Here is a 21,517-nt window from a genome sequence, read left to right as displayed (position 1 = left end):
TAATTTGAAATCATTTTTTCAAACAGAATGCTTTTCATGGGTGTCAGTGAAAAAATCAGTTGTAAGGCATCACAATAAGCTATAAGCCTAAACTAGGCTATTGAACATTTAGCTAATCTTAATTGAAGACTTGTTTTCTTTGCTAAGTAGAGCCTAAATACATTGTCTAGATGACAAAGGTGCATATGAGAGCACTATTTGAAGGAAAAATAAGCTGCATGCTCCTAATTCTGGACAAGATGTCAATAGTTTGTAGATAGGTCTAGGCTATGTTTTAATAAGACAAAGCTTCCAAAGGTAAAATTCTACTTTAGCTACTTCTGGATATCTTGGAAAGTGGTTAGGTTTGGAAAATGAAACTTTCAGGGTCAGGTCTACAAGCTAAAGTATGTCCTGGGAAGGTATTTTGAAGTAGGCTAGCCTATCTACCTCCACTCCTTCTCTGTCTAGAGGGTCCTGAAATTTGCCTACATGACAGGTGTTTATCTATTGAAATTTTGAAAAAACAACATTTTACCTTAATTTTCAGTTATCAGTCTTTTTTTCTCTGGGTTTAGTTCTGAAAATACAATTCATGTTATTTGAGCAGAATTTAAAGCCATATCATTGTTTTTTTTTCAAAATTTAGGAAATATATTTAGATATTTTTAAAACCTTATAAATTGGGACTTAGCAAAGTTGTGAAGCTGAAAACAATTTTGTTTTACTTCATTTAAGCAGAAGATCTAATTCGAAAGGTTTCACTTTTATAGCACATATTTTTAAAGATCATCAAAGGTCAAGCCCCTCTAGAGGGAGAAGGAGTTGAGATATGTACTTCAAAATACCTTCCTGGGACATAATTTAGCCTGTAAACCCATCCCTGAAAGTTTCATTTTCCTAAAGTAACCTATTTCCAAGATAGCCAAAAGTAGCTAAAGTAGAGTTTTACCCTACCTAATTTTAGGCTAGGGAAACATTTTTAATGCTAAAGCAAAAGTAACCCTTTTAGCCTATATTATTCAGATTCAACAGAATGGGCCTATTGTGTATAATTGATTATGTGGTAAATTTCAAGGTTTATAGCTTAATATTTTAAAGACTGTCATGTTTACTCTAAGCCATCTTGTTTAAGACTATGTATGTGCAAATGGAATTGGTTGTGACAAAGTCAAGAACCAAAAACATGGGAAATGTATAATTTAGGCTATATAGTTACAGATTAGGGGGGCAAAATATAGTACAGCTGTAGTCAAACTTTGTTAACTACAACCATTCTCTAGTTTAACCCTTTCTCTAGTGAAAAATAAGAAAAAAAATGTATCTTCCTTAAGGGTTCATAAAATGTATGTCCATAAAGGGTTTATAATTAAATTTCTAAATAAAACAATTATTATATTTGGAAAGAACATAAAAAAGTCATCAAGTGATATGTTCACCAAATATGTAGCTCAGTAATCAAAATATCTCCAAATTTACTGATTATGTCCATGATTGAGCCTTTGTGAATTTAAGATCTTTGATCAACTACAACAGCAACTGGGAGGTGTGAAAGTGAATAAAGGATTGTTGACCAAATTTGTGAGAAAGAACATTTATTTCTACCCATATTTTACCATATCTGCATATACTTGATATTAAGTTTCATTTTAAGAGGTTTTCCCTGGTGTTTCACTTTATTTACCTGAATTTTGATGTTAGAAAATTTTTATTTTCTATTCCCAAGGGACTTGTCCTTTGTCTGCTAATAAACAGCTGATTATTTGTTTGTAAATAAGGCCAAGCTGAATTCAGTGTCCTTCTCCTTCTTCCGAATTTGTAGCCAGCAATAAAGCGCAGTTGCCAAACGCTAAATACTAAAAAACCATTGATTACGTTGGCTTGTCCGTTTTTGCATATTTTTGGTGGATAATTTGTGCAGAAGGGAGCAATAGCAAACAAACAAGAGGCCAAATTGGTACCAGCCGGATTTTAATCCTTAAATTGCTGGGAATAGGTGATTTGAGTATTGCACTTCCCACATTCTGTCTACCTCGAAAATTGTCAAGGCAAACCCATGTGATCCTGTGAAATTTAACTTGTGAATTATTGGCTCAAATTGAGTGTCTAAGACATTTTTCCAATCCTAGTGTATTATTTTCATAATCATTAGACCCTAAAGTGTTAAATTATAGTTACTCACCTTGGAGTTTTATTCGATTTATGTGTTTTCCAACTAATAATACATAAGTTTAATTCCCTGGAGATTTCAATGTCTGTATATCTTGAATTTTTTCTGTTGGTGTTGTCATTACAATTTCCTGTTGGTGGAAAATTTGTTCATGCCCAAAATGTTGCCAAAATCAAAACATCCCAGAGAGAGCCCCCAGAAAAATGTGGACAGATGCCTGTTATGTACTTCAGACCTAGAAGAGGACTCTAAAGCATTACTTTGTGATGGGTGTGGGAAATGGATGTGTTGTGACTGCCTGAAAATATCCAATGCAGAGTATGAACTTCTCGTGAAAATGCAGGAGAAAAATGGTTTCAATTGGGACTGTGCTTGGTGCAAATCAAATGTGACCACCCCTAGATCCATTATCCCTCCCCAACCTGCAGCTACTATCCAAGATATTACTACTGTGATCACGCAAGCAATAGGAAACCTTCAGAGTAGTCTCTCCAATACCATAGCATAAACTGAGAGTGCACTTAGAGCTGAGCTAGGTTCTATAAAAGACAAAGTAAATAGTGTGGAAGAGGCCCTATCCTCAAAATGTAGCGTGGATGAAATGAAGCAAATTGTGCAAGCAGAAGTCCAAGCACTTAGTGCTAACTTTCAGCAGTCGTTAGAATCCGAAGTACGCCAGATCATCCGTGCTGAAAAAGACCGAGAGTCATGGAAAAACAACATTGTTGTATACGGTATTGACGCTTCCATTGATGCCACTAACGCTCTCAAGCAGTTTTTATCAACCGAGTACAGAATCAATTGCAGTCACTTAACTAATGTCCATCGCCTAAAGCAGAATATACGGGCTAGCGATCCAACCCGGAATACGGCACTGCCCCTTTTGTTTACTGTGTCATCCTTTCAAATTAAAAAACAGATCTTGAAAGAGTCTCTCTCAAGGAAAGGAGCAGTACAGTTCCACCATGATCGATCGAAACAAGATCAAGAGAGATATAAAGCACTTGTTGCAGAGCTTAAGGACAGAATAGCTGGTAGTGAAAAAAACCTTGCAATCCGTGACCTTTGTATTGTGTCAAAAAACGCAAAAAGCAGAGGATAAGTCTTTCCTCCAAACCCGATGCAGATGTAGAATTCCAAGTTGTGAACTATGTAAATAATGTAAATATGGGTGTTACCAAACATGTTAGTGCTTTTCTACGGAAAGACTCTCATCCATGACTAGTGACAGCTCATTGGAGAGCAAAACAAGCTCTGGAAGCTACTACACTGCTAACTTGAAGGCACCAGCAACCACTTTAGGCAAAACAGATGAGGACTTGGATCAACCGGGCAACGGGACCAACGACCAGAGTAAGCAACACCAAAAACGAGTAAGTACAGATTTTTATGCTCTAATTACTAACGTCGACCAACTTCCTAACAAATTGAACGAGCTGAAATCCGTGATTTATTCCAAAAATTATGATCTGGTCCTATTGACTGAAGTTTGTCCCAAGTTCAGTAGAAACAGGCTCGAAGATTCCCATGTTAAGATTCCAGGGTATGGTGTCATGTCAAACCTACAGTCTTTAGAATGCAGGCGTGGTACGTTGGCGCTATTCAAGACATGTTATAGTATACGATCATTATGTCTCCCAGGTAACTCACAATTTGTCGAATCTGTATGGTTTGACCTATGTGATGACGGCGGTGGAGTAATAACCAGAGTAGGCTGTATTTACAGAAGCCCATCTCCCTCTGATTGCCAAGAAACCGAGCGGACAATAGCAACAATGCTGCATAAAGCAACTATGAATTACATGGGGAACCTTTTTATAGCTGGTGATTTCAACTTGACCTGACCTCATATAGAAGGAGGGATATCCATATATACCTGTACTTATGAACAGAAGCAGAAGCACGAATCTATTCACAGACTGCCTTCACAACCTTAATCTCTACCAGATTGTCGAACAAGCTACTAGAGGCCGACTTTTCCAGAGACCAACTCTACTGGACCTAGTGTTCTTACGGGATAAAGACCAGCTTCAGAACATAAATTACTTACCTCCTCTAGGAAAGAGCGATCATATAATCCTAGAAGTGAATGTGTCATTTCGTAAGATAAAAAATGATTACATAAAGAAAACTTATGTAGACTACAGGGCGATCAGAAAAGAGCTGGAAGGCATAGTTTGGTCACCTTTACTTCAAGGGGACGTCGACCAACAATGGGCTAACCTAAAGGACGAGCTACTTACACTTAAAAAAAAACACATGTCAGTAAAACTCACGCCAAAGCCCAAAACACTGCCTTTCATGACCCCCGAGATACGCAAGGAAAGAAACAGGAGGGGACGGTACTGGAGAAAGTACAATAAAGGAGGGAAGGAAGAACACTACCAAAAATTTGCAAAAGCTAGAAACAAACTAAGAAGCCTAACTAAACAACTTTACACACGGTACGAGTCCAAGCTAGCTGATGATAGTAAGAATAACCCAAAGAAGTTCTGGAAGTATGTATCAAGTAAGGACCATAGCAGACGGTCAGTAAAAGCACTCAGTACAGATGATAGCAAGGAATTGACCAACTTGAAGGACATCACCAAACTCCTCAACAGGCAGTTTGCGTTGGTTTTCACCAGTGAACCAGATGGTCCTCTTCCTCATAGTCCACCATACGACATCCCTAACCCAATGCCACCTATTCTACTCTCCCCCCCTGTCGTCCAAAAGCGACTTGAAGTGCTAGACGTCAATAAGTCTGCCGGTCCTGATAATTTGCACCCAAGACTATTGAAGGAGCTTGCCAAAGAAATTGCACAACCACTATGCAATATATTCCAACTGTCGCTTGACTCAAAAAAGGTACCCAAAGACTGGAAGCTGACTCATGTCACCCCAATATTCAAGAAAGGTGACCGCACCAAAGCCATAAACTACAGACCCATCAGTCTGACCTCAGCGGTGGCATAAACCCGTGAGCGGATTGTGAATGCTGATATTTTGACAAATCTCCGTAATAATAATATACTTTCCCCTAACCAGCACGGATTTCTGCCAGGAAAATTAGTTGAGACCAATCTCCTTGAGATATACAGCGCCATAACAGATTACCTGGAGAAAGGAACCCCTGTGGACCTGATTTTACTGGACCTAGCGAAGGCTTTTGACAAGGTACCACACAACCGTCTCAGATTGAAACTTCCAGCAGCAGGTACCCACTCGGACGTGGTCGATTGGGTCATGGACTTTCTGACTGGTTGGAGTCAGCAGGATTAACTCTTCACAAATAATGGCGATAAGGTCTTCTCTGAACCATGTGATGTTGTAAGCAGAGTCCCCCAAGGTACTGTCTTGGGCCCTACCCTATTCCTTATATACATCAATGATATGATGAATGGAACAGAAAACAACATCACTCTCTATGCCAATAACTCCAAGCTGTTTGGGCCTGCAAACCAACAAAGTCTGCAGTGTGACCTTCATAAAATCCAAATGTGGGCACAAGATTAGCTACTTGAATTCAACACATCGAAGTGCAGTGTCCTTCACTTTGGAAGCAACAACCTCCATCACCAGTATAGCATGTCCGATCCCAATTCACTGGCTAGCTTAGTACTAAAGACAAGTCCCAAAGAAAGAGATCTAGGAGTGCTGATAGATGAACAACTGAAGTTCCACGGCCACTGGCAACAAGCAGTTTCAAAAGCAAATTCAAGCCTTAGTCTCTCCAAATGTACTATAATCAGCTGTTCCTATACAGTCTTTCTAAGACTCTATACGGCTATAGTTAGACCCGTTTTGGATTTTGGTGCGTGTCTCACCTCCCCTTCTTATAAGAATGATACCAGTCCAATTAAAGGAGTTCAGAGACATGCCACAAAGTGCATAGCTGGCCTACGAGATCTCCCATACAACAAGAGACTGGAACGCATCCAGCTGCCAACACTCGTCTTCAGACGCCGCCATAGTGATATGATGCTGACCTACAAGTATAACGCACAACCAAATAACCCCCTCTTTACCAAACATTCAAGTCAGCACCAGACAAGAGGACACTCACATAAGCTGTCAAAATGTTTTGTTAAAACACAAACGTGGCAACACTTCTTCTCCAAGAGTGTTGTCAATGATTGGAATAGCCTTCAAGCTGAAATGGCAACCGCACCTACTGCTGCGTCCTTCCAATCCAGACTTGACATGGAATGGAATAACAAGTCATGGAAATATGAGTGGGACTGTCCGTCCCACTCAACTACTGACTGATGCCAACTTTATCATAATAAGTGTCTTGCTAGGAGGCTGATGCTGCTTGTCATACCCAACCATCTCGCATACTCTATATGAAGTTGCTGTTATGTGGCAGCGTCAGCTTTAAACCACTGAAGAATGATCTTTACAGGCCATACCTATCTCGTCGCCACCGCTACCGAGTGGGCTTAAATTGCATCTCTCCAGCAAACCTCTCCTATGGCGTGTCACTGGGCCCTAACACAGTGACGAATTTTTGCCATCATTTGACCCGGAGCACAACAGATCCAGTATGGACCTTAATTTGCTCCAAAGTGCGAATTAAGGTAATTTGTTCAGACAGCTGAGATAGGTAACCAATAGGTTTTTTGGGTTTTTTCAGCAAAAATAATCCACCAATCAAAATTGTCTTTATACTCTCTTGTGTCATATGCCTTTATGTAATATGATTTGAATATGACAAAAAACCAATGTGAATCTAGCATTGGTGACAATCTTATTTTCAACAACATGTCCAATATGACTATTTTACCATATTGGATAAAAATATAGATAGTAATATTATCACAAATATTCAAATACAGAGGCATACAATTTCAGAAACAAAGGAAATTAATATTACCTTAAAATCATATTAAACATGTTAATAAAAAAGTGAAAGCATATTAAAAATCCGTTGACTACAGTTTTTTTTGCCTATTAGGCCTATAAGGTAAGAATAATAAAATATTTACCAAAAAATGTATTACCATCTAATTTTCCCCTTGATGCTTATTCTAAATATGATCTTAATTACTCTGACAAGGATGCCTGGATGGAGTTCTAGCTGTGCATTAGTTGATGTAATTGTATATAGTACTACAGGAGTTGCAATCTTTATAGGCTGTACATACATAATTGACTGATGTTTGTATACTTTGGAGCAAATAAAGTTTTAGAGGACAAGATTAATAGTGTGAAAGTAAAAAAAATGATTGTTATGGCATGCACTTAGCAATGGTATATCATTCTTGAATTTCTCTCACCTGTAAGTGAAACTGTCTGTTTAAATTCAGCATCATGCTTTACCAGCCAATAGTTGGTACAAAATGATTTAGTTACCCAAGAAGAATTAGTTTTCACAAAACTTACATCATCAGAAGTGGAAATTCAGTTTTATCAATTAAATAGGGCATAATTTACTTTTTAAAGTTAAAGAAATGGCAGTCTCTAAAAGTTGTCTAGCATGCCTGCTACAAATATGCTAAGAATCATTACAAAGCAGTTATCATTTGATAATTTTGCCTGTCGAGTCTTCCCTGTGGTGCTACCCATTTTGATTGACCAGCTTGCCAACAAAATAGATTTTTTTTTCTTTTAATTCTGCAAGATTTTTGTCAGATTTTGATGGTGGCCCAATAGGAGAATTCATTAGTGGCTCCTTTATCTTTGCAATGGTCAGCCAACATTGAGGCTTACAAAATGATTTAAGGTACTCTATCTTCTTAAAGGCAGTCTCAAAATAAGTCATTTATGTATACTTGTGTATATAATCAAATGTATATATGTCTATTGTCATGGAGATAATATGGGCAGTAGAATGGGAGCAAGTGATTGTCAAGGGAGACATTGAGCTAGCCTGGCAAAATTTTAAGGATACTCTGCTCTAAGCTGAGAGGACATGTACTTCATGTTCATTTGTGAAGGCACCAAAAACACTGCCACACCTGAACCAGCCTATTAAAAGGGCTATGAACTGTAAGAAGAAGGCTTTTACAAAATATAAGAAATGCAAATGCACACACTACTGGGATCCTTTTGCAAAAGCAAGGAATAAACAGAGACAACTGACTAGACACTTCATAGCTGACTATGAAGATAATTTGGCAACATAAAAGACAACCCAAAGAGGTTGTGGAGATACATAACTGCTAAAGATAAGAGTAGACAAACTATGCCATTCCTGCTTAATCCTAAAGGAAAAAAGCTAGACGATCTGGAGGACATTAGAAATTTACTGAACAAAACATTTGCATCTAATTTCTCAGTGAACCCCACTAACAAGCCACCATGCCCTGCCCACAGGGTGGTCAAGCACCCAATGACAACAATTTACATCACAATGGACAAGATTAAGAAAAGGCTGAGTAAGCTAGACCCCAACAAAGCTAAAGGCCCAGATGGTGTACATCCCAGGCTCCTTAAAGAACTTGCAGATATAGTAGCCAAGCCACTCTGTTTTCTATTCAAGCTGTCTCTACAGACTAGTAGCCTACCTGCAGATTGGCAGACAACCACAATTACTCCAATATTCAAGAAAGGATCTAGAACCCAGCCTGAGAACTATTGACCTATTAGCCTGACATTGGTTGTGGCCAAACTTATTGAAGGGATAGTCAATGCTTCAATCATATAGTCAATCATAGTGCATATGACCAAGAATGGCCTTCTTTTTGGTGGTCAGCATGACTTCAGGAAAGGCATGTCTATTGAAACAAATCTAATACTAGCTTATGAATCTGTAACTGATCTGCTGGAGCAGGGTTTCCCAGTCGACGTGTTCCTACTGGATCAAGCTAAGGCCTTTGATGAAATGTCTCACTGCTACCTGATGATCAAGCTGTCAGTATATCAGATAGACAATGATGTTGCCCAGTGGATTCACAGCTTCCTATCCATGATAGAATCCAGATTGTCACTGTATATGATGAAAGAGGTGACCTCATCTACTCCACACCAGGTCACATTAAGAGTGGTGTTCCCCAAGGGATGCAGACAATTCCAAACTCTGGTCCAGCAGCCTCTACAGAAAATTGCTCTTCTGTGCAAGAAGATCTCAACAACCTCTGTTTGTGGGCAACAACCTGGACACTTGAGTTCAACTTATACAAATGCAAAGTCCTTCATCTTGGTCCAAACAATCCCTGCCATAGTTATTACATGACTGACTCTGCAGGTGCCAATATGCTTACTCAGTGTGTTGAGGAAGAGTTTGATCTTGGGGTATTAATTGATGATAAGCTTAAGTTTCATAGTCACCGTTGGAACCAAGCAGCTAAAGCAAACAAGGTCCTTGGTTTGATCAAGCGTTCAGTAACAAGTCGCCAACTAAAAGTTATCAAGAAGCTTTGCACAGCCCTTGTTCGTCCCTATCTTGAGTTTGGCATGTCAATTGCCAACCTACACTTTAAGTGTGACATAGAGATACTTGAGAAGGTCCAACATAGAGCAACCAAGCTCTCTTTTGCCAAAAAACAAATCTTGTACAAGCAACAACTAGAAAAGCTTGACCTGCCTACCCTAACATACTGTAGAGAGAGAGGAGATGTCATACTCACATTTAAGATCATGACCAGTGACACCATCAAGCCCATTTTCAATCAAAGTGAATACACCAGAACATGAGGAAATCCCATAAAACTGCATCAAAAATTTAGCAGAAAGTATGAGAATGTTCAACTTCTTCACCAATCGCGTTGTTCCAGTGGAAAATTCCCTCAGCGAATCTACTATGTTGGCCAAATTAGTTAACAGCCTCATTATTAGTATTGACTGTGATTGGAACAGCAAGTCATTGAAGATACAGTGGGACAAACCAGCATCATCGAGCAGGGTGTATTAGGCTCCACCCACCTCCTTTAGCCCCCAAATATGCCCAGCTGCCAATACATCTTGTGAAACCCAACAAGGAAACCAAACTGTCCTATATATAGGAAAATACTGATGATCCACTTATGAAATGTGTTAACTGTCCTGTATATATGTAAATAGTGATAATCCACTCATGAAGTACACTTTGATTACACTCTTGCAATGGTTTTAGGTATAGAATTATTTTCTACATTGGGGAAATTTTCAAAGGAGACAATTGTCCACAGTAGAAATTTTGTCAAATATTTAAAATTTAAAAATGCTATTGCTATGAATGCATGAGTAATTTTCCTTGAATTTCAGTTCTTTTGAGGTTGCAGCAACCCATGATGGGCTAACTTGTTTATAATATAACCAACTCTATTCTCTATTTCTTGACACCTAATCAATGTTTTTATTTCTAAATTTCACTGCCACATAGCCTATAAAAGCTAATGCTTTATTACTTTGTTCAAAAAAATAAACAGAGCATATTCCATGTTTCTATATTTAAAGTTAGCATGTACAAGCTGTGAGGACAACAAAGTTGCAAACCCTTCTGCTCCATCCCAATCTATTCAAAGCCTCCCTCTTTACATCCTTCCAGGAAGTTCCCATTTCCCTTAAATCTTTCTTTATGACATCCTCCCACCTCAGACGAGGACAACCAGCTTTCTGCTTAGCCCTAGATGGCTGGCCAAAAAGGACAATCTTAGGCAATCAGTCATCCTTCATCCACAGAACATGTCCTAGCCATCTCAGCCTTTCTTTCATTATAGCCCTAGAAAGCAGGATTAAACCACATTTTTGATACAGCCTACAGTTTGAAATATGGTCAGTCAGCCAGGCACCCAGAACAATTCACAGGAAATTTCTCTGGGAAACATCTAGTAAATCTTCATCTGATTTTTGAAGCACCCATGCTTCAGGGCTGTAATGACCACTGTCATCACTGTACTTTCTAATATTCTAATCTTGGTTTGCAGACTTATCTTCCTGTTCTTCCAAACCTTTTTTTAACTGTGAAAAACACCCTGAGCCTTGGCTATTCTACTTTTAATATCTTCACTGCTTCCAAAGTCTTTACTAATAATGCTACCAAGGCAAGTGAAGCTGCTCACCTGATCAATCTTTCATTACCCAATGTCACCTTTTCATCTTCATTTATTTCTAGCCTTAGTGACTTAGTCTACTTGACATTAATTTTCAAACCTATTCTAGCACCCTGAACTTACAAAACCTCCAAAAATTCATTCATTCTGCTCACACTTTCACCTAGGATGCTCGAATCATCAGCATGATCAAAGTCCAGGAGAGTTTTTCTCATTTGATTCTGTGGTCTCCCATTGCCTTTCCTGTGCTCCTTAAGACAAAGACCATCAAAATGATCCATATAAAGGGGGATAGAACACAACCCTGCTTAACTCCTGATTTAATACAAAACTAGATGATAACCTCATTTCCTACCTTAACCACAGCAGTGTTATTCTCAAACATAGCACTAATCACATTAATGTATTTGTCTGGTATACCATACAAGGATAAGACCTTTGCTAAAGCTCTTCTACCAACGGAATCAAATGCTTGCTCATAATTTATAGAACTGAAGACCAAAGGTGTGTGACAACTAAGGCACTTCTTAATTATTAACCAAAGAGTGAAAATTTGGTCAACACATCCTCTACCTTTTCTAAAACCACACTGTTCTTCTCTTAAAACTTTGTCAAACAGCATCTCTCAGTCTAAAAAGTATCATATTACTAAGTAATTTGCTACCTACAGAGACCAGACTAATGCCTTGATAATTACAGCACTCACTCTTATCACCTTTTGTATACAGTGGTTTAATTAAGGTTTCCCTAAAATCATTAGGTACTTTCCCTTTCCAAATCATATTCGTAATATTCAGTAACTTATTTCTAACCTCAGGGCCATCATATTTATGAAACTCATTTACCAGACTATCAGCACCTAGAGCCTTATTATTTTTTAATTCTTTTAGTACTATTGCTAATCCTTCCTCAAAAACAAATCTTCCTTCATATCCAAGGTATCACAAACTTTTTCATCTTCCTTTATATCCTTTCCTGAAACTGTATCTCACTTCTGCACATTCTCAAAGTGTTCTGCCCATCTCTCTTTAACTCTTTACTCATTACTACTAATTGTGGCCCTGTTCCTATATTTAGTTAGGACAAGTCTGGATTGACTACTCCCTCTCAATTTGTTAACATGCCAGTACAGTATTTTACTATTATGCCATCTAGCTGCATCCTCCTGATCCTTGGCAATCTTATCCATGGCCTCCACTTCACACCTCCTTGCCTCATATTTTAATGCTTTCTCCCAGCTTTCTTTACATTCCTTTTGTTTTCATATGATCTATCACTCAGATAACTCTTATACAAACCCCTTCTCCTCTCTAATAAACATAAAGCTTTTTCTCTAATATTCCTAGCTACAGTCTTAACTTTCTTCCCTAAGACACCATCAGCAACTTCACAAAATATTTTTCTAAAAATATTCCAACCATCTTCCACATTGTCAAATTTTAAACTTTCAAGTTTAGTGTTCAACTGTTCCTGGAAAGTTTCTCAAATTCTCATCCTGGAGTCTACCAACTTCATAGCTTCCCGGGAGGTAGTTACTCTTACCAAATTTCAGCTTTAAATTAACCCTAGATACTACAAGATGGTGATCTTTACTTTAACATAAATAACAGCACTGTTATATACCCTAGTATCTTGTATTTATCCTACCAGTCTTTGGTTTACTATAATATAACCAATAAGATTTGCCGTCTTACCATTGCGTGAATACTGCGTCAACTTATGGGCTATCTGTATTGGTCATGTCAACTGTATTGGTTATATGTAGATTGTTATTCCTACAAAATTGTAAAATTCTGTAGCTATTACTGTTTTCTTTTCCGATGCCAAATTTGCTAAGGCTAGAATACTATTTATCCCTATTTCTACCAACCTGGGTGCTAAAATCTCCTAGTAAAAACACCATATTTCTACCTGGGACCCTGTCTTTTTGCTCCTGTAACTAAGTAAAATTTGTCTGAGTCACTAGTATCTCTGTCAATTGGTTCAATAAGGGCAGATACTACTATAACTGATACCCTTAACATTTTAGTCATAAAATGAGCAATTAGTATTCTATTATTAATACCTTCCCAGCCTAAACAAGACTTAGCAGCTTCCTTATTCATTATGGTCCCTACTCCCTGTCTATGTACCCCATCCTTCCTGTCTGAGTAAACATATTCTCTATCACCTAATTTTATGCTTCCTACCCCTGGGATATGAGTTTCTGAGACTCCTAATAAGTCCAGTTCAAATTGTCTGAATTCGTCATTCAAAATGTCACTACGGTAGTCATTTTTCAACATTGTAACATTCCATGTTCCAATTTTCATGTTCTTTAATCATTGAAGTTATTTTGACCCCAGGAAAAGCAATGATCCTGAATACCAGGGCAGGATGGGGATCACCATATCTTCTCAAGTCTACACTGAAGTCCTCTTGAGCTGGCTTAGAAGCAGACAGCAAGAAGTCCCGGGTACCTCCAGTATGAATAAAGGCTTTGTGCAATTCTGGGTCCATCTTGGTCACAACATGGTTTTCAGCACTTGGTAATGTTCTTTTATCAACAAGAGTCAAAATCCTGCACAGACGGCTCCAAGCCTATTACCTCCAGCTCATTATATATTCATGTCTACAATATTATGCTATTACAGGGAGGCAACCCATAGTAGATAAATTACCTAGGAAGAGGATACCAGCCCAAAAATGCCCATCAAAACAGACCAAATCCAGAAGAGTTATCCATTAATCAGAATCCCATGCAAATGCTGTTTTGTTTAATAGGCTATAATTTCCTTGAGGGGCACCACTCCTCAAGTGGGATTAGAGTTGACCACAAGGTCCCCAGTCTTACAGGTACCCTGAAAGGGTTGACGCAGCTCTTTGCAGAGGCCATTGTCCATAGATCTGGATCTTACGCCCTGCTGCAGTTGTCCTCCTATAGAGGATCCTCCCACAATGATGTTCTGTGTCACCATGCGATTTAACTGATTACTGGGATTGCATTGCAGGATCTGATCCCAGTAATTCTGTTCCTTAGATATTGCAGATACACCCTTTTGAATTACTGGATCCACATAGGCTTTTGATTTGGTTCAAAATCCCACTCAGCGTATCCTGAAATTTTCAACTTAATAGCCTTGGACTCTCCTGAAGCCCTTTTGTTAACCTGGATACACTCAAATGCATTTGGTTTATTTCAATAGTAGTAGAAGTAGTAGTGATCGCTGCAGCTGTAAGTAGTTGCAGTCAGAAATGGTTGTAGTAACATTTGCAAGTAGTTCTAGTTACTAGTAGTCACTAGGCTAGTCAAAGAGCTAGTAGTCACTAATAGTTAATAGTTGCAGTTGTAAGTAGTCATTGTTGCTGTTTCAAGTAAATGCCCTTAATAAGTTCCTAAAATGTTGCAGGTGTGCCCTTTTTGTAACCTTAATACACATAGTGTCTTTGAGGTAGAGGTTGAGAATAGTGGCTCTCCAGAAGGAGGCAATCTAGTACAAAAAGCAACATTTTTAAATTTTTAATTTTGCACTCATTTTATGACTTAGTCTGCATTTTTGCCAGTTGACTCAAAGGTGTCACGCCTCTTACTAATAGTCTTAGATAACCCTAAACTATATAAAAACTAACATAGAAAGCAATAAAATTATTATTTTATAATATACAGAATATTTACAATATTGTAATCAGATTATCTTGTTTCCATCTACTATTGTTCACATTTTAACTCATTTAACATATTTTTTTCATCCTTCTTCTTCTTCTATTTAACAGCAGGCGGGCTTTTCAGTAAAACTATTTAGCCCTTTTCCTTTTGCTTCACTCTGTGGGCTACAGAGCTACTGGCTTGACTGCCTCATATTTATTAGATATATTCAGATATCTTTCAGCAGATCTTTTGACTCTAGGAGTTCAAATATAAGATGATAGATGTCGATTTCTATGCTCTGTGTGCAGGTATAGTTGGCTAGGCTCTTGGCTGATAGTGGGATTTTGTGGTGTTTGAAGTATTTTAACAGTTTACAAAGCAAGGTATGTTGTGCAGACGTCAGCGTATTACATTCAAATAGACAATGGTCAATTGTTTCATTATTCATATTACAATGCCTGCAAAGAGGGGAAAGGGGAATTGAGACACTTGAATTAGAAAGCTTATATGAGAATGCAAGGAAATTTAGTCCATTTGTTCCAGAACAAATTCTATGATAAATTTTAGAAAGATGCTTATTGGGAAAGGGGGAAAGGATAGGATTAATCTTATTAAAATTAATATCTGATAGCCTCCATCGGTAAATATCTCTAATTGGGATTGGTCTCCCACTTGGCTGGTCAATATTTATAGCATTTTTTGCTATTTCATCAACCTGATGATTACCACTTATGCCAGAGTGGCTAGGAATGTACTGAAAGTAAGTTTTTATGCCACTTGAAGCAAGATTATCAATAATACTGAGACAATGATAAGTGTCAATGTCCAACTTATATTGAGGAGCTGAGGCCAGTAACTCGAGGCTTGATAAAGAGTCGGAATAGATGATAATATTATTCGAATTTACAATCAAAGGTTGGTTTTGCTTAAGGTGTTCTAATGCCATGATTATGGCATTTAACTCAGCAGACATTATAGATAAATTATTAAATAATCTCTCGCCCATTGCAATTTTCAGGTGAGGAAGGAAAATACCACTTGCAACCTTCTCAGCCATTTTTGACCCATCAACAAATATTTGGAAGTGATTTTTATAGGTAATTGTATTAAGTTCTGCAAATTTTTTCTGGACAAAAGCAATGGGGGTTAAATCTTTATTCCATTTTGAAAATTAAGTATTTATTATGGGAAATGACCAATTCCATGGAGGAGATTGGGGAAAAGTAGGTGCAATAGACTTTGCTGGTACAGGGAACTTCTTTTGAATATTGGCATACTCATCTGCAATACCTCTATTCATGGCTGGATTTCTTAACCAATTATGTAATGTGTGTGAGCTATTTGATTCAATTTTTGTAAGATGTTTTATCAAGAGAAACCTACGTCTCTCTCTTATTGTTGTTAATCCACTCTCCATAAGCAGAAACTTGGTGCTTGTGGGTTTCCTAAGACCAAATATGAGACGTATTATATCATTTTGTGTTGTTTCAATTTTTTGCATCTGGGTCTTTGCACAAGCACCATAGACAATGAGCCCATAGTCAATATGGGGTCTTATATGTGATTTAAAAAACTGGAATAAGTTTTTCTCCTTGCAACCCCAGGGTATGGAAAGAAGTCTTTTTAGTATATTTGCTTTTCTATAACATTTTTTTATTGTGTTTGAAATGTGGAGGTGAAAATTAAGTTTTTGGTCAAGCATGAGACCTAGGTAATAAATATTATTATCTTCTGGAATAGTTGTTTTATTTAGAGTTAGTTTTGCATTAACATGGTTTCTGCTTCCGGTGAAATTGGATTATTTTTGACTTGGTGGGTGCAATGGGTAAATCTGAATGTTGAGAGAATTTTTCAAACTGGAAAAGTGACTTTTGCAGATTTGACTGTGCTATCTGAAAGGTGTTGCCAGATGACCATAGCACCAGATCATCAGCATATTGTAGATTAGTGTGGCGTAGGTTCATGTCCCAGAGATATAGGGCAAAAAGGAGGCAACTGAGGACTGCTCCCTGAGGTAGGCCTTTGGATATCGTCTTTTGGTGTGAAGAGGCTGAATCAACACAAACAATGAAACTTCGCACTTCTATGAAGGATTTAATAAAGGATATTAGCTTAGGAGGTACTCCAAGGCTTGCAAGTTTATTTAAAAGGATTTGGTGGTTCACATTGTCATATGCTCCTTCAAAATCTAGGAAAGCTCCCACTAGGATATTATTTTTGAGAAAGATTCATTTATTGCATTTGTTAGCAAAATGAAAGCATCTGTTGAGGAGTGGTAATTCCTGAATCCAGTTTGAGTGTGTGGGATCATGTTATTATTCTCAACAAACCAGAGGAGTCTGTGATAAATCATTTTCTCCATTATTTTCCCCATCACAGTTGTAATCATTATGGGCCTATAAGACTCAGGGTTATCTTTTGGTTTATTTTTCTTTAGGATTGGTAGGAGGGACGCACATGTCCATATATTGGGGAACCTAGAAGATGCCCAAGCGTGATTATAACAATTTAGCAGTTCTTGTTTGTATGAAGGTGTGAGATTCTTTATCCATGTAGGGTGTATCTTGTCATAGCTACTGCTAGTTTTGGACCTAATATGATGTATTGCATTATTCAATTCCTGGATTGAAAATGGATTAGTTATGTACTCGGATCCTGGGCGTGGTTGGTAACTAGGGTTCATAGGAATTGTGGACAGCTTGCTTTGAGTATTTGATGTTAGCTTATTAACAAAAAGAGTTGCAAATAGGTTAGCCTTTTCGTTATCATTGTCATAATGGGTATTATTATGTATAAGCTCATACAGGAGTGGGTTGGGAGAAGTCTTTTTCCCACATATGTGGCTTATGACTTTATGTATAATTGGCTCATTTGTTTCTCTGAAGAGATTATTTGCAAAATTATTCCAGTATTTATATTTAGCATCTATTATAGTCCTTTTTAGATTAGATTCTGCTTGTAATTTTTTTAAATATATAGTAGGTGTTGGTTTTTTTATGAATTCTGTCCTAGCTGCCTTTTTTATCCTCCATTTATTTAGGCACTTATTTGTCCACCATGCTTTAGGAATTTGTTTAGGGAATGTTTTCTTAGGTGTTGTCCTGGAGATAGCATGATTAGCTGTATTTATTAATAAAGATGTCAATGCTTCAGCATGTGTGTCAACTGTTGTGTTAGAAATGCATGAACTTTGGGTGAAACTTGTAATTTCATCATTTAGCTTATTTTGGAAAATAGACCAATTTGCTTTAGTGTTGATATATTTGGATGTATAAGATAAAGTTTCAACAGGTTCATTTAGGGAACAAACTATAGCAAAGTGGTCTGTACATAGACTATCAATTTTATTTATGTAAATTTTGTTCAAAAAATTTAAAGACACAATTTGTAGGTCAATTGTGGAGAAATTGCCACTTTTGGGGTTGAAATAAGTATTCAGGTTTGGAGGGGTAGCAACAACTAATTCATTATTATTTGAAGTCATATGCTCAATAAATTTACCAGCTTTATTTGCTGGTTTATTCCCCCACAAAAGGCTGTGGGCATTGAAATCTCCACAAATAATGATATTTTTTAACATATTAGAATTATTTATATAATTAAATAAATCCTTGGCATCTTTTGCATCATTTTGGCCATTAGTGTTATAAAATCTTATTATGTAGGTTTTTAAATTATTCAGCCAAACACTTATACCAATTACATCAACATCATTTTCAAAATCTGGAAAATTGATGCCACAAAATTTTATATTATTATTAACTAATAAAGCTACACCACCTACTTTTCTCTCTGAATATCTATCCTTTCTCAGGATAGTATATCCCAGAGACTTAATTTGTTGATTTTGGGTTAAATGAGTTTCTTGGAGGCAAGCAATATTAATTGAATTATTATTCATAAATGATGTTAGTTCATTTAGCTTATTTTCTGTGAGTGATCTTACTTTCCATTGGAGTATTGATAAATGTTGTGTTGTTGATTTATTCTTCATATGAATGTGTATCAATGTTCAGCTTTGTTAAGAGTAAAGCAAGATCGTTTTTTGCTTTAATGAGCATATCATCTGGGATGTAAATTTTTGCCAATTCTGCAATAATTTTTGTATTCTGTAGTTGATGTATGTTCATGGCCTGAACTGCATTACAGTTTAGAATGAATAAGCATATATTTGGGGATTGCATTTTTGGTAGTGCATCCTGTTTGTTGGTTAATGGATTAATTCCTGGTAGTGTTTCTGGTTTGTTTCTTCTTGGGAGGGAGGGCCAGGCTGGCCTCATCTCACCAGACAAGGAGGCTTGTTGGCTTGGTGATTGCTTCTGATAGGGATGTGCGCGAGGGGGCTGAGCAGAGGGTGTTGGAGATGGGGAGCGGGAGGCAGTGGGGGCATTTGACGGGGGGGTTTTGGTTGGTTTCATTACAGGCTTTATTTGGTATTGTTGGGCAGCATTTGCTTCCATTGCTGCAAAGGGGTATGGGATGGCCTTCTCTGTTGATATTTGGAGTGTTAGAGCTCTTTTCTTGTATGCAGGGCATAATCATTTATTTGTAGATTCATGTGGGCCTTTGCAATTGATGCATGTAGGCTGAGTGTTGTTGCAAGTTGTCAGCTCTTTATGATGGAAAGATTTACAATTACTACACTCTTGGAGAATTTCATTGCATTTGTTTGTTGTGTGTCCCAGTTTGAAACACTTCTGACACTGAATAGTCTTAGGTTTGTATTCCTTGTGTGGTTTGATTTGCCCAAATAGGAATAATTTTTCTGGGATATCAATTTTATCCTTCAGTGTGAATAAGAAGGATCTACTAGTTTTTAGGCCATTAGAGTTGGGTTTTCCAAGTTGGGTAACATCCTCAACTGGGATTGTGTTTCCAGCCCTATCTGAAAGGCCTTCTTTTAACTCCTGAGTAGATATCTCTGGGGTACATTATAAACTACTATTTTTGTTGGTGATTGGTGATCCAATACAGCACAATCACTCAGGCTAAACTGGATATCTCTAAAGTCACAGAGTAACTGATTTCACAACAGATTAGTCAATGAAAAAACATATTAATACGGCTACTTATTTAAAAAAAAGATTTTAATGGTATGGTTTTTCATTTATTTTGTGTATAGCCTAGGGCTGTATAAGGGGGGGATATGAAAAGGACATAAAATTAGTCATCTAAAAATGTGCGTCTTTTTTTTCTAACATTTCTCCTTATGTATACCTGCTATTCTTAACATTTATCATCTCCTGATTTTGATAAATATCCTTCAACCAATCCCCAAAGTTTCATATTAATACCCTTAACCTTTTTGAACACACTTTGGATCAAACATTCTCTCATTTCCCAATAATATATCCCATGTGAAAATAATGAACAGATTGGATAATTTCCAAGACTTGTCCCAGTGGTTGTGGGGGTCTTGTCATTCCATGAGGCATAGTAATAAGATCTTGTGAACATTTTGATAAAAATAGTTTTCACAACAATTTGATTAGCATAGAGAAGGGGCATCTAAGGAGGGTGAAAGGGCTGGTTGCCCTCTGATCACATTCCAAAATCTCTTTCAACATGCCTGGAAAGTTTCAACTTAATACCCTTAACCTTTCTTGAGACACTGCTGATGTGCTGTTTTGACAACCAGCATGCACATAGTGTGTTTTGATTTTTTAAACACCCCCCCCCCCGAAATTTTATAAAGGTTTGACTTTAATGCACTAAGCCTTTTTGGCAGCCCATGTTGAAAAACGCCTCCTCCCCCTTACCCAAAAACATACCCTATATATAAACAGTGGGGAATTTGCATAACTTACTACCTTTGTGATAGGGGCTGTGAGGGGTCTTGTTATCTTTGAAGGTATAATTATTTGACCTTTGGAACTATTTTGAATAAAACGGCTACACAATTTTTATGCGTGTCTTTGGGGAGGGGGGGGGACAGAAGCTAAAAAAGCATAATAATGTATTGGTTGCCCTTCATTTGCTTTTGGCTCTTCAAAAGAGTCCTAGAACTTTGAATTTCCAATTGACTAAGCCTCTCCCAAAGTTTCTAATTCAACTCCTTCCATATGAAGTGGCTCTAAGGAAAGAAATCATAGGCAGCGCAATTGCGCTGCCTGAGTAAAGAATAATGTTGACAAAGTGTATTATTTTTTTTATTTATTATTTTTTTCATACCAGGGCACTTCGTATCGAAGGAGTTGTCGTAGAAACTTCGAAAAGGGCTCATATGATTGGAAATAGGAATGGCTAGTGCTCTTTTTAATAGTCGAAAGTGATTGGAAGGCAACTAACACCCCTTCCACGCCCACCATTTCCCCAAACACATCCAATCATAATTTTGAGATAGCTATTTTGTTCAGCATAGTTGATTTCCAGATACAAATTATATTTTTGAGGAGGACACTCCCTCACAGCCGTCAGGGCAAGGGTTGTAAGTTACGCCCTGCTGGCATATAAGATTTCTATAGAAAGCATTGTCGTAGAAACTTCAAAAAAGACTCATTCGATTGGAAATTCAAAGGGCTAGTGCCCTTTTTAATATTCAAAAGTGATTGGAGGGCAACTACCCCCCCCTTCCCCCCTCATGCCCACTTTTTTCCCCAAACACATCCAATCAAAATTTTGAGATAGCCATTTTGTTGACATAGTTGAAACTTCTGAAAACTAGGTCTTTGAGGATGACAACCCCCCCCCCACAGCCCGCAGGGCAAGGGTTGTAAGTTATGCCCTGGGGGTTTATAAGGTTTTTATAGAAAGCATTGTTGTAGAAACTTCAAAAAGGGTTCA

General features: G+C 37.6%; 3 protein-coding genes across 3 annotated transcripts in view; all 3 read left to right on the top strand.

The window, feature by feature from the left end:
* The window catches only part of mRpL15 (mitochondrial ribosomal protein L15), a 61,457-nt gene that overhangs the window by 262 nt on the left and 39,678 nt on the right, over nucleotides 1-21,517 (top strand). The window lies entirely within an intron of this gene.
* On the top strand, nucleotides 4,034-5,107 carry LOC148944135 (uncharacterized). Its single transcript, XM_089099837.1, has one exon. It carries the CDS (start codon nucleotides 4,034-4,036, stop codon nucleotides 5,105-5,107), a length of 1,074 nt encoding a protein of 357 aa, XP_088955963.1.
* LOC148944134 (uncharacterized) lies at nucleotides 9,305-9,769 on the top strand. The gene has a single exon (XM_089099836.1). The coding sequence runs from the start codon at nucleotides 9,305-9,307 to the stop codon at nucleotides 9,767-9,769; it is 465 nt and encodes a 154-aa protein (XP_088955962.1).

This window comes from Artemia sp. Qi Xiang Cuo, chromosome 14 (genome assembly GCF_049724085.1).
Source record: "Artemia sp. Qi Xiang Cuo chromosome 14, ASM4972408v1, whole genome shotgun sequence".
Classification (NCBI taxonomy): Eukaryota; Metazoa; Arthropoda; class Branchiopoda; order Anostraca; family Artemiidae; genus Artemia; species Artemia sp. Qi Xiang Cuo.
The sequence above is the reverse complement of the archived record's forward strand: the minus strand, read 5'-3'. Positions and strand labels throughout refer to the sequence as shown.

Coding starts and splice junctions, on each gene's coding strand:
- LOC148944135 (XM_089099837.1), top strand. CDS start 4,034: ATGAACAGAAGCAGAAGCACGAATCTATTCACAGACTGCCTTCACAAC.
- LOC148944134 (XM_089099836.1), top strand. CDS start 9,305: ATGACTGACTCTGCAGGTGCCAATATGCTTACTCAGTGTGTTGAGGAA.